The following is a 14,278-nucleotide window of genomic DNA, read 5'->3' as shown; positions in this document are numbered from 1 at the left end:
ACTCACTCATTCCGGGTAAAGTTTCAAGTAATGCTGCTTCTTGCACTTGTATATAAATTGTGCAACACATCATTTTGTTGTCAATTTCCACCCTGGTCTGGTCTCACTTTCACGTGGTCCACCTGCCTACCTTGACTTAGGTCTCTGCTTCAAAGATAAATTAGCACACATCCACAGACTCCCAGAACTACCGCAACAATACTTCCTCCCACCCTGTCTCCTGTAAGGACTCCATTCCATTCTCTCAGTTCCTCTGTCTCCATCGCATCTGTTCTAATGACGCCACCTTCCACACCCTGCTTCCTTCTCCATAACTGTGATTTCCCCTTGACCCACAGTTGACAGGATCCTCAACCATTTCAAGGTTCCTCAACCAGGTTCCATATCCTGCTCTTCTCACCCCATCTCCCCTACCCTGAACAAGGATAGGGTTCCCCTTGTCCTCGCCTTCCACACCACCAGCCTGCAATGAATGATTCTCCAGAACCTCTGTCACCTTCAATGAGATTCCATCACTCCTTCCATTCCCCTTCAGCACTCCAAAGGGACTGTTCCATAACACTATTGACTGATTGACTCTTCCACCTCCACCAATCATTCTTCTCAAGGCACTTTCCCACCCTATTGGAAGAGACCCAACACCAGCTCTTTTACCTCATCCCTTCCCACCATCCAAACACCCAACCAGTCCTTCCAGGTGAAGAAGCAATTCACTTGAACTTCTCCCAATTTAGCGCACAGTAATTCCTTTAAACGTCACTGTAATGGCATTGATTCTTTGAGGTGATTGCCTTTGGGTTTATAAAGCTATTTTTTCTCCATAGTAGCATGCCACTCTGTGTGTATGGGATTACACAGCTTCAAAATTCCCAATTTGCAGTATATACAGCCTTTGCGATTTACAAACCTTTGCTCAACAGAACGTATTGCAGCGACACATCCCTTTCGCAACTCGAGAAACATACTGTATTCAGTGTTCACGGTGTGGGCACATTGGGAAAACCGGGTGATCACTTTGCAGAGCACCTGCGCTCAGTTTGCAAGGGATCCAGTTGCCTCTCATTTTAATTCTCCATCTGACTCTGACTCTGATTCTCTGTCCTCCTATTCTGTTCCAGTGAAGTTTGGTGCACATGTAGGAGGACAATTTTTTTTTTGGCAGGTTGTACAAAAGAGCAATTCAACCTTAGGATACCAACAGGTGGGAAAGGGGAAAACAAACCCCCTGACTTTAGGGTGACTCTTAATGCTTTCTGACTGGTTGACACCCAGCCAACCACATCCTGCCACAAGAAAGAAATGAACAATGGTGTTATGGCCAAATACGTCGGTCTAATTACATCATCCTAACCAGCAGAAACTCCCAAACACTCTTCTTGCATCCTCAAGTTTAGCAGCCCTGAATGGGAATGAGGCAGGTTGGTCTGAAGCATCCCCAGGCCCACAGTTCAAAGCATGCAGGGAAACATCAGGAAACACAAGAACGGGATGGGCGGCCCACCATCCAATCCACCAGTCAATTAGCAGAGGGTTATCAGTAAAATGGGCTACCACCATCAGCATTCAGAACCACCAGTTGGTTTCCTCAGTGTTACCTCGGCACCTTTGTCTCCTGAAGGTCCAGGAGGGCCACTTCTTCCTGGACGTCCAACATCTCCCTGAAAGGGAAAGGAAACACAGTCTTATTCAGTAACACATCCACTGATGACCCAATGGCTGGATGGAATAATCACTCCTACAAAGCTGGGATATTATATAATCGACTGTTGAGTCAATGCAAAGAATTAATGAGGCTTCCAGTGCATAGAGGCCCATCAGATCCATGCTAGGGGAACAATCCCATTAGCCCCATTCCCCCTCTCCTTATTTCCCTGCATCTTATTCCCTTACATGTGCCCATAAACTCACTTCTGATTCTTTTTTTTGCCACACACCTACACTTAAGAGGTAATTTACTGTGGCCAATTAACCATGGATGTGGGAGGAAACTAGAGCACTGTGGGATCACAGGGAGGACATGCAAATTCTACACAAGGCAGCAGCAAGGGCTGGGATTGAACCTGGGTCACTGCAACCTAGTTAGCAGCACTAGCTGCTGCCCCTATCTACACGTCTGTTGTGGGTCGCTGGACAATCTGGACACAAAATAGGCAAACTACAGCCCAAGGTGCCGTTGAGGTCAGTTAAGGATATTACCAGCAAGCTCAGTTCCACCCTCAATCCTTTCCTTGGCACACACCAGAATGAAGCAATAACGTCACTGATAGAGAATGGGCTAGCACTTAGACTTCGTTTATGGGTGAATAATGGGCCTGATTTGGGGGAATTAATGACTTCCATCCCAAGGACTCCTTTGAAATGATCGATGTAGAATCAAGTCTACTCAATTTTCAGGCATAACTGGAAGTCCTTAACAACAGGATATTTGAGGAGCTGAATAAGCTATATTAGGTCCCTTGCAGATATCTGCCAGAGAGGAGCAGAGCAGATGAGAGGCTGGATCACTATGGACCTTACACCACCCACTCTGCAAGAGCACTCTACAGTCATTGAGATACTTACCCCACCCTGCTCCACGTTCAGGACGTGGCTCTTCTGCTCGCTGAGGTGGGCGGTCTGATATGTGCCACCTACAACACGCAGTCTGCCCAGGGAGATGGGACAGGCAGCGGCAGCTCTGGGGATAAAGGTTTGAGGTGCAGGGCCTCATTTTAGACCAGCCACCCCTTTTAGACACCTCATGCAGGGCAGAAGGTGCAGGTCATGAGGCATCTCGCAGATGTACGGCCCGGCACCTTTTAGCATTCTCTATTCACCACTGATTTCACCTCCATATCAGTGTTGATGGGGGCAAGATATACAACGGTTTCACCTGAAGGGTGAGTTTTGGATTAAGCATCATCTTTCTTGTGAGTTTTGTAGCATCGTCAGAGCGGGGCTCAATTATTATTGCACTTTAACCCAAATATCAGGGGAACCCCCAATGTGAGTATCTATTACCTCTCCCAACTGACCCAGGACCTCGACGCCAGATGGTTGACTAATGCATTATCTACAGGCCAAGCACCTGTGGGGGTGAGTCAGGCTGTTTCTCCTGTGGCAATGTTTCTTGGACAACTTAACTGAAATAAATTCTCATCGTGAACACATACACACCTTAGTCCCAGGATCACCAGGGAATCCTCTCTCACCAGCATCTCCTGGGTAGCCAGGGGGTCCCTGTGAACAGTGAAACCACAATTTCATTAGTGCAAAGATCATGGGTGAATGGAGGAACAGCAGCGACCCCTTTTGGTGTTAAAATTTCCCCTCATTCCTGCTCTGTGATTGGTGAACCTTGGCCTCCAGTCAGCTGCGCTCCATTTTAAATCAGGAGGATATCTTTGCATCCATTATTTAATAGGGCTCGGGGCTGAGGCCAGACTTAGAAAGAGATCACCAGAGATTTGCAGGTGGGTTCTGGGTCACACTCAGTAGGAGTGTAGCAAAGGGAATGAGGTTGCACAAGTGGCCAGGAGTGGAAGATAACAGGGCCGTGGGAGAGAGGAAGGTCTTCGCCGGGCTAGTCGGGGTGGGTGTGGTTTGGCAGAGGAAGGGCTGGGACTAGGCAGGGGAAGGACCAAGCAGGGACAGGATCTCAGAATGCGGGGCCTCAGAGGGGCTGGTGGTCTAGTGGAGATGGGGCCTCATCAGGCAGGGCATTGCCAAGATGGGACCACACAGGGCGGGGCCTCGCGAAGCCTGGCGGAGGTGGGGCTTTACAAGGCCTGGTTTGGGTGGGGGGGGGGGGTGTGCGCTCATGTGTCCGCAGACACAGGAGAGAAGTGGAACAGCGAGGTCTGGAGGTAACAGGAGGGCAGACGAATGTTTTCAGGAGCAGGTGGAACCAGGCAACTCTACGAAGCCACAGCCACTCCAAGGTCCAGTGCGACACTGAGGTTTTAACTGTCTGTTTTTCTTTTACCCAAGAGGGTAAACAGAGATGAATTGGATGGAGGATGTACAGTCAGTCCCTGGGTTATGTAAGGGCCCCATTCCTGAGAAATGTCCTTAAGCCAATCTCTCTGCAAGTTGGAAACATTGGTTTTCTATAGTAACCCACATCATATCACACCACATACACTTGCTGTAATTCTTTCATTTTATTGAGTATCACCCTACAACTATTTATAATTAAATTAATAGAATATATCATGTATCCAATCATTAATGAATACCACAGGATATTTTATTATTAGCAGCTTGAAAAATGCTTTAAAAATGCATGGGAGAATTTGCATAAAGTTGGATTCCCATAAGGCAGGTCATTTGTAACCCAGGGAGTCCCTGTCTAGATTTTCTGACACAGGCTGGGAGGAACTAAAGGTCTTCGGTGTTTAATGGGGGATTATTGCTGCTTATGTAGGTCTGGAAATTGGACAATGTAATGTCCACAGGGAGGGAGTGGGAGGGTTAAGAGAGGATATGACAGACTTATGGAAACTGCCACCTCAAAGGCAACACAAAGATGGCCACATCATATCAAGTGCACACTTTGTTCACTCTCCTATAAGTCAGTAAGGAAAAATCAGAGGCATGGGGTGTGCCCTCAATTGCTCTGCACATCTTTCCCTCACAGCATATAATAGTGGCAATAAATGATCTTCTGCAGTTCTCGATTCGGTGATGACTTGCTTATAGGCTGGTTCTGATGAGGTGGCTGATGAAACCAAAGTGGGAACTGCAGCCTCTTCCACAAGCAGTGGCTGATGGACTGGGTAGGTAGTGAAGTGGGGCGCTCCTTCCGCCATTTGTGTGTTCCTGATGCATGGATAAAGTTCTCACTCCCATCCCAAATGTTCCTTCTACTTTTATTGAGTGGTCATGGGTCAGAGATTTCCAACAGTTGGTGGGAATGTTGCAATTCATGTTGATTTTGAGCACATCCTCAAATGTCCTCCTCTGTCCATCAGGTAATCCCTGCCCATGTCCAAGCTTGGAATAGAGTGTCTCGAGAGTGGTCCCTGCGGAAAGCAGAAAGGGGAGGGGAGGGGAAGATGCGACTGGTGGTGGGATCACGTTGTAGCTGGTGGAAATGTTGAAGAATGATGTGCTGGACTTGGATGCTGGTAGGGTGAAAGGTGAGGATCAAGAGAACTCTATCCCTGTTCTGTCTGGGTGGTGGGGGGGGGGCATGAGAGTAGAAGTGCGGGAAATGGAGGAGGAGATACGTGAGGACTCCATCAATCTCAGGGGAAGCCGAGTTTCCTGAAAAAGAACATCTCGATTGTCCTGGCTTCATCTTGAGTACAAGTGCAGCGGAGACAGAGAAACTGAGAGGAAGTGGTGGCATCTGGTTCATGCATAATATTTAAATTTCCAATTTCTATAACTCACATCAGTGTTTTTTTTCTCTCTCCTTCTGATCCACCCAGGTTCTCTCACCCACACACCAACCACCCACCGCCCCCCCCCCCCCAACACCACCCCGTCCTTCTTTCCAAATCCCACCCCCCATTACCCAGGTTTCCCCTCTCCCTACCTACCCCATCTGCCCCTCACCCACACACCCAACCCACTGGGTCCCCTATCCTTTCCCCCACTGGTTCCACTTGCTCATCACCCATCCCTTATCTGGTTCCACTTATCACCTTCCTTACTCATCAGATTCCAGAATCTGCAGCCCTCTATTATCTCCGCTGTCACCCTCCAGCCTCTGATCCTACCTCTATCCTTCCCCTCCCTCCCCTGGTTCCATCTGCCCGTCAATCTCTCCTCACCTGGTTCTATCTATCACCTGCCAACTCCTGCCTCACCCCTCCCTCTCTGCTCTTTACACTGGCTATCCTCCCCTCTACACTCCCAGTCCTGATACAGGGTCTCAACCCAAAATGTGAACTATGCCCCCGCCTCCACAGATGCTGCCTGACCGGCCTAATTCCTCCAGCCGCTTTTTTTTTATTCCAGAATAGAGCATCTACAGTCTTGTGTCTCTCTTGACCTGCAAATTCCCTTTTCTCCAATTGACCAAGTGTGTTGCCGTAGAGACTGGTCAGTTGTGGACTTTTGTCTTGTGGATGTCAAATGCATAGCCCATCCTCTTTCAAGTGTCAGAGGAAGCAACAACACTAGTTTGGAGCTTGGTGCCATTGTATGCGCAAATGCAAGCAATGTTTGTATACTGCGGCTTGATGCCTGAGGTTTGGATGACCTTGCTCCTGGAGTGCAGTTGCCACAGCTTGAACAGTTTCTCATGAGTTCTCAAGATCAGCTCCACTACTACAGAAAGTGTGTTATAAATGCTTGCCCCGCTCTGCCTAAGACGTTCTGCCTTCTGACTTTTGAAAACATGACCTGTTACACACTGAGCTGTGGTTCTAAAGGCATGCCTATTTTAATGAGTCATCAAGGTGAAGTTCCACACTGCTGTCCAAGAACCTTGAAACATTTTACTTTGGTAGATGTGCCTTAATAAATTTAGGGTGTTAGTGTGGTTGGACAGCAAAAATGTTGAAAATAATTGGAGAAGGCGAAGTAAATCAGATAATAATCAGCTCACGTCTACCAAGCCATGGAGGTGTCCTTGGGGTAAATGGTAGTTTGTTTCAAGTCTCATTTCTTGCACAGATAGGATGCAATGAAGAGGCATGTATAGCATGGTTCACTTACCACTCAGGAGGCACAAATTTACACAGCAATAACCAGAGTAGGATTGCAAAAAGAACTGATGGAAATGACTAGGGCGAAGAAGGTTCAAAAGCTGGAGGATTCAGCAAAGCTTCTTTTGTTTCGTATCCTGGTATGTGAGGTGGGTGCCAGATATCAGACAACTGGGACGGAGTTGGACCTGAGAGAGATTTAAGAGCTGGCCAGAAACATTCAGCACAGAACCAGAAATTAAACTTCTGGAAGGGACTTGTAGTGATGGTAGGCACATGGGATTCCACTGGATGTCTCACAACCAAGAACATCAGTAGGTGGGGAAAAAAAAACAAACTGCTGTAGGAACTAAGCAGGTCAAGCAGCATCTGTGGAGGCAGAGGAACGGTTGACATCTCAGGTGGAAACCCTACATCAGGACTAAGAGAGCGTGGAGGTGAGATGGCCAATATAAATAGGTGAGGGGGAGGGCTGAGACATGGGCCAGTAGGTGATAGGTGGAATCAGGTGGGAGGGTGGGGGTGGGAAATGGAGCCAAATGGGGGAAGGGGAAGGTAGAGACAGAGGCTGGAAGGTGATAAGTGTAACCAGAAAGAGAGGGATGACATGCCCATGGAACCAGGTGGGGGAGTATATAGGAAGGGAGGCCAAAGGAGAAGAAACTCAGGTGGATAAGACGATGGGCAGATGGAATTGGGTGGGGGACGGTAACGGATCTAGGTAACAAGGGGGGGGGCACGGAAAGGATGAACAGAGGGAGAGAGAACCCAGGTGGACCAGTAGGAATGGGAAAGGAACACAGGGGGTGCAGGTTACCTGAAACTGGAAGATTCAACGTTTCTACTATTAGGCTGCAGGCTACCCAAGTGGAAAAGAGGTGCCGTTCTTCTAGGACAGACAGGTCGGTGTGGGGATGGGGCGGTGAGTTGAAATAACATGCGACTGAAAGCTGAAAGTGGCCGTTGCGGAGAGAGCACAGGTACTCTGGCTAAATTGACTGTTTTGTGGGCACTTGCACTCTGTCCACAATGGCCACTTGGGCTTCTTGCAAGAGAGAGATCAAGACACAGCCACTGGAATTGGATGCATCAGAGGGGTGGAGCTGTGTGTGCAGAGAAGGTATATGGTGAAGGAAAATGAACGCATCACAACACTGAGTCGGCATTAAAAGGGATGCAGTTGGAGCAAAAGGTCGAATTAACAGCAAGTAGGCAGAGATGGATAATTAATGAGCAAGGCTACAGAGGGCTAAACAAAGAGGGAAAGGTGGTGCGAGGCTGTGAGTTAGTTCTCTGTTCTCGACCATAGAGACAGTGTGGCATTCCACACTGCGTGGCATTTCCCAAAGCTCAAATGCAATCTCAAATTAGATGATCTGAATTACTGAGTGTAACAACATGAATGTAGCTTCACAATTATCCAAAGAACAATCAAAAGGGAAGAATAAATTACCACGTCACCAGGATCTCCTTTGCATCCTGGAGGTCCAATACGTCCCAGCTTTCCCTGAAATCAACATAAAAAGACAACCTTTATTCCAGTTACTACTAGTAATCTATGTTATCCAAATGTATACAACACACGATGCACACAATCAATAATATTGTGCTGCTAATTGCAATGGTATAACATCTTGGGTACACTGTATGCATTTGTCACATATAGCATGACATAATGATATAAAGCAAGCAAAGCAATAATATGGATATGTTTTACACTCTGAATTCCATACTGAATAGTGTTATTAAACATGGATCTATTGCAAACACTATGCTTACCCCATGGAGAAAGTACTAATACATAGGTATGGTGCATCTATTTGCATTGTGGCTTTCTGCCTCTTCAACAGTTTAACAAGGTGGTTGGAGAGTAGAGTATTTTTAAACACAGTAGTGGGATTGGTTGATGAGGAAAGATGTTCCAAAGATCCACTGCCGTGGTTTTACCTACATATGCATGTTTGAACCAATTAGTCTCGAGCTTCACAGCATAATTTATAGCCAAGACACAACTCTCTCTTCTGGAGTGGAAGCAAATCTTCCAACACCATGAGGCGGGAGAGAGTAGTGCATCAGGTCCGACTTTTGGCACCTCTTCAAGCACTTCCTTGTAGATCAGCTGGGTTTGCATTGAACATTCTCTACTCTACAAGCAATGAAGATGCTCTATTCTAATGTGGCACATGGGATTGTGATATTATTGCTATTACCGAAACCTGGGTGAGAGGTGGGCAGGACTGGCAGCTCAATGTTCCAGGATATTGATGCTTCTTGCATGATAGAGGAGGAAGAAAGAGAGGAGGGGGAGCTGTACTATTGACTAGGGAGAGTATCATGGCAGTACTTAAGAGAGGGATAGCCCTGAGGAATGTCCAGTGAGGCCACATGGGTAGAATTTAGAAATGTGAAATGGATGATCACTTTGATGGGATTATCCCAGAGGTCCCCCAGTAATCATCAGGAATTAGAGGAGAAAATATATCTGGAAATCACAGACATGTTTTGTAATAGTAGGCAATTTTAACTTCAGAAGTTGACTGGGACTGCCTTAGTGCTGAGGGATTAGATGGGACAGAATTTGTTAAGCGTGTCCAGGAAAGTATTCTCAAGCAATATGTGGATGTTCTAATAGTAGCTGTAGGATGTGGTAGCTATTCCCCTACTAGAGAAGGGGCTACACTCAATCTCCTCCTTGGAAATGAGGCTTGGCATGTGGTTGATGTGTCAGCATGGGAGCATTTTGGGACCAGTGACCATAATTCTATTAGCTTTAAGATACCTATAGAAAAAGATAGGACTGGTCCTCAAGTCAAAGTGTTGGATTGGGCAAGGCTAAGTTTGATGGCATCAGACAGGAACTCTCAAAAGTTGATTGGGCAAGGCTGTTTGCATGCAAGTGGGAGGCTTCAAAGCTGAGATAGGGAGAGTTCAGGGTCAGCATGTTCCTGTTAGAGTGAAGGGCAAAGCATGCAAGATTGGGGAACCTTGGTTGATGAGCAATGTTAAGGGTCTGGTATGGAGAAAGAAGGAGGTGTATGTTAAGTATAGGCAGCTGAAATCAAGGAAGTCTCCTGAAGAGTACAAGGGATGTCAGAGTACACTTAAGAAGGAAATTAAGAGGGCAAAAAGGGGCCATGAGAGATCCCTGGCAAATAAAAGTAAAATCCCAAGAAATTCTATCAGTATATTAAGAGCAAAAGGGTAGCTAGGGAGAGAGTAGGTCCTCTTAAAGGTCAATGTGGTAACCTATGAGTGGAAACATGGGAAATGGGCAAAGTCTTAAATGAATACTTCTGGTCTGTATTTATCATGGAGAAGGACAGGAAACTAGTGAGTTCAGGGAATTGAACAGTTATATCCTGAAGCATATCAACATTACAAAGGAGAATATGATAGAGATGTACAAAATTACAGTGTGTCTAAAACAAGAGGACATAGGTTTAAGGTGAGAGGGAGAAAGTTTAAAGGGGATCTGAGGGGTAACTTTTCCCCAGACAAACAGTAGTCATATCTAGAATGAGCTGCTAGAGGAGGTGGTGGAGGCAGGGGCAGTAACAACATTTAAGAGGCATCTGGACAGATACTTGAATGAGTGGGGCATAGAGGGATCTGGAATTAATGCAGGTAAGTGGGATTAGTATAGATAGGTATCATAGTCAGCAGCATAGAGGCAGTGGCTGAAGGGCCTGTTTCTATGCTGTACAACTCAGTGACTAACTTCCCATAGACCCCGCCCCCCCCCCCCCCCCCCCACCAATTAGTCTAGGTGGGCATTAGGGGGATGTTAAAAAATTGTTTTGGATCAGCATGGAACCTGTTTTGGATCAGCATGGACTCATTTCACATCTTGGGTGTTTCCTGAAAAGCACGGGAAAAAAGGATTCCATCCAGACCCTCAAACATTTATCCTACTCAGCAAGACCACGGGCAGATAGAATTAGTAAACTATCTATCACCTCTGGCTCCATATCCTTTACTCCCCAGACTGGCAACAATCCATTGTTCAGATTTAAAGTTTTAATGGAGCTACTCTCTCCATTGGCAGGAATTCCACAGTCCTCCAACATGGAGCATGCCTCCTATCTGCTCTCCTGAATGGCATGGCTGCCTGGGCCTAAACTCTCCCACCAGTCGGTGCTTGATCTGCACCCAGCTCCTGGAACCAAGACACCGGCCCCACCTCAGGCAGGCCACAAACAGGACTGCGTCCCAAAGTAGAATATGTGATTACTCAAATCGCTCTGCCCCAGGTGGGAACGAAGAGCCTACCTTCTGTCCGTCAATCCCATCTCGACCTGGCAATCCAGCGATACCCTGGAGGATTCGTAAGGAAGAAGACAGACACATTAGGAGCAGATAGGGAGCATACAGGAAACAGGAAAATATTACAATGAATCTCAAGTGTTTTAAAATAAAAAGGTTTTACCCTCTTTCCATCAGTTCCCATTTCACCCTGAAAATGAAACACAGAACATGTCAATAACAAAATTAACAATGTGGACAACAAGTTTTGGGATGATGTTGCATCAGTTGCATGCATCCATTGTGTGGTTACTGGAGCACTTCACAGCAATGACAGATCATTTTAAACACCAGAGTGAGCAACACAACTCTGAATTCTGTTCCACAATCCATTCAATTTCTGCAATTTTAGAATTAAATGGTTTGTGGCCAAGGTTTGGCTTTAAATTGAGTTTATTTTCTGTTTAACGGCAAAGTGGCAACTTCTTCGGTGGAGGTTCAAGATTCCATGCACCCACTGTACCTGTAATTCCCACTTCTTGCTTAGTGAAGCCAAGATATCAGGCTTTTCTCAACTTCAGATCGTCTTAATCAGCCAGGCTGCAGCAGGAGGCTGAAAATAGGTCCCAAAATTTGGAAAACTTACAGTAGCTAGGAGCGGGAATGCTCCCCCTTGCTGGCTCACTAACCCACTACAGGACCCTGACTTTCCCTCTGTCACTGCCCCCTCCATCTTGGGTCCTAATGCTGGGCAACAGGAGGCAATTGGTGCCCACAACAGGCTCAACCTGCTGCTGTGGGGATGGGCAGGGGGGTTTCGACCACTGGCTGACAGAATCTAGGGAAGACGGGACACCAACTTGCTGTAGGTCATATTGCCAATGAGTACTGCTAATTTGACACGTATTTTGGCGCATACAGCCCAGGGTTTAGGAGCAGGACAGTTCTGAAATGCACCAACAACAAACCTGGCAGCTTTGCACTTCAGCACCCTTCCTAATGTCAGGCACCGAGCTCCGACCAGCTACCAGTGGGAGGATGTGGCCGACAGGCTGAAGTTTGGGCTTTCATGTTCAGACCCGAGTAAACCTGAGCTCCTGACCAAGTCCCCAGGGGCTCCCCAGAATTGTTGAAGTCATATCCAACTAACCACAGTCATCACCACACCAACATTCTGAAAGAGTGGAGAATTGGAAGATGCCTCACCTTGTCTCCCATCAATCCTGGATAACCCTGGAAAAGAGATAAAAGAAATGGCATTAGCATAACCAATTAGGGCACAGCTTCCTGGTGCAGTTCAATCACTTGAGTCCTACATGGTAACCCATGTGTAGATGGCACCATTGCTATTGGACAAAGGGTTCATTGGCTTGGGTAGGAGATATAGTGATGGAGAGCAGAGCATTAACTAAGCATGGGTTAACTTGGGTACCTAGACACCAACTTGATAGAGAGACAGCCCACCCATTGAAGATCCTGCACAATCAGGGGCCAGGCGATCCACTGGACCAGACTATTTCTCGGCTAATAAAAGTGGCGTTCTACTCTCTACATGGCCCCTCCCATGTTAGTGCAGCCAGAAGTGCTGGGTGTAGGAACTCTCCTCCCTCTGCTGAGGTCACTCGGCGGCACTGCACTACGGAGGTTGGTGTGTCCAGACCACGCAGGGCTCACGTTGTTTGCCTGAAGGCCTCCCAGGGTTGGGCAGTGGTTAGCTGTAGTCTGCGCTTCCGACACCTTGGCCTCCTTTAGTGTCACGATGATTTCAATTTGCAACTCAACGAGGAGCAGGAGGCTGGGAACGCGTTCTCTCCTCGGTAACACCATGATGCTGAGAACATCCTTACCACTGGTCCAAACTCAGTTAGGTTGTCCCAGGCAAGCTTGGAGAACTTAACAGCTAGAGAGTCAGGCGGGGATGTACTCAAGGAAAATGATATGATAATGAAATAAAGATGGGTGGGAGGAGACTTGTGGAGTAGAAACACCTGTTGGACTGACTGGGTTAATAAGCTGTAAATTCTATGTTAAGAACTGTAGGAGGCAGCATGGTTGGAGGGCTGGACTCAGCTGGCTACCTGTCCCATTCACTGGTGTCCTATAATTGGACAATTAAGCATTCCCCTGCATGCCTCTCCTGATTCTCCTGGAATTGCACATCATCATCCCAAGCCTTAGATAGCCATTGAATTTTCTTCACCACCTCCACTGCAGCCCTCCCCAAGGGTCTTTTAGAGAGTTGCCCTTGAGATGGTGGGACAGAGGTACAAGGAGATATTGGGTCAACTAGGCTTGTATTCGGAGGACCTTCAAAGGGGTCAAAGACTTGACAGGCTGGATGTGCGGAGAATCTTTCCCCCAATTCAGGGGAGGGGTGGGTCTATATTCATAGGTTACACAGCAAGAGATTCAGCACTTGGAGGAAGTGTATTTCTTTACTCAGAGGGTGGAGAAACTATGCAGTTTGCTACCAGATGACTGTGCACGCCAAGTCACTACTACAAGGAGGAGGTGAATAGATTTCCAGATGCAAAAGGCATCAAGGGGTGGCGGGGGTTGCAAGAGCAGCAATATGGTATTGAGATAGAAGGTTGGCCATGATTGTATTGAATGGCAGAGCAGGCTCGAAGGAGCAAATGACCTACTCCTGCTCTTACTTTTCTATGATCCTACAAGACTGTTGGCCATAGGTGGGATTGGGGGGGGACGTCTTTCATTTGAGCTCCCGCATCTACTGAGTTGAGACCAACTGACACAGTCTACGGTGTGGTGATTACTTAACCAGACTAGAAATCCAGAGGTCTGGACTAGCGAGAAGGTGCCCTCACATCTCACTACAGCAGCTCTGATAAAAGTTCATCAACAAATTTTCTTTCCCCGCAGATGCCGCCTGACCTTTTGAGCATCTGCAGTAATTTGCACTTTTATGACAGCTGAATCCAGTGTAAAGAGGATAATATTTCAATGAAAATAAAATGAAATAAGATGATCCAGTAAAAGAGACCATGAAGTATGTTGAATTATTGCCAAAGCCTGACCGGTCTGCTAATATTGTTGACGGAGTTTCTACCTGAACTGGTCTACATGCAGCCTCACATCGATGTGGTTGGTATGGGATCATACTGGCCCACCAGTACCTGGACAACCAGTGATGTGAAATAAATGCCCGTTCACAGCCATATGTTGCAGACTGGCGCATCCCAAGCTACAGGTGTGCTGAGGACTGCACTGAAACCTTGGGGAAACCATCACAAAGGCTCTGTGGAGAAAGGCCCTCCCATCACCGCATACTGAGGGGCTGGAATGCATGTAAAACATACCCTTAGCTATCAGTCATGGAATGTATGTGAAAGACGACGATGTTATGATAAGAATCTTATAAGCAAATGCAACGGCAG

The 14,278-nt window shown here is 47.0% G+C and overlaps 1 protein-coding gene across 2 annotated transcripts in view; it reads right to left on the bottom strand.

Moving 5' to 3' along the window:
* The window catches only part of col6a2 (collagen, type VI, alpha 2), a 69,891-nt gene that overhangs the window by 35,961 nt on the left and 19,652 nt on the right, over positions 1–14,278 (bottom strand). For both annotated transcript variants that reach the window (XM_052015509.1, XM_052015520.1), the window contains exons 8-13: positions 12,087–12,113; positions 11,065–11,091; positions 10,908–10,952; positions 8,092–8,145; positions 3,157–3,219; positions 1,596–1,658 (exon numbers count right to left, since the gene is read on the bottom strand). In XM_052015509.1, coding sequence (XP_051871469.1) covers positions 1,596–1,658; positions 3,157–3,219; positions 8,092–8,145; positions 10,908–10,952; positions 11,065–11,091; positions 12,087–12,113 — 279 coding nt within the window. The remainder of the gene's footprint in view (positions 1–1,595; positions 1,659–3,156; positions 3,220–8,091; positions 8,146–10,907; positions 10,953–11,064; positions 11,092–12,086; positions 12,114–14,278) is intronic.

The sequence above is a fragment of the Pristis pectinata genome, chromosome 1, assembly GCF_009764475.1.
Source record: "Pristis pectinata isolate sPriPec2 chromosome 1, sPriPec2.1.pri, whole genome shotgun sequence".
NCBI lineage: Eukaryota > Metazoa > Chordata > Chondrichthyes > Rhinopristiformes > Pristidae > Pristis > Pristis pectinata.
This window is presented reverse-complemented; position numbering and strand designations above follow the sequence as displayed.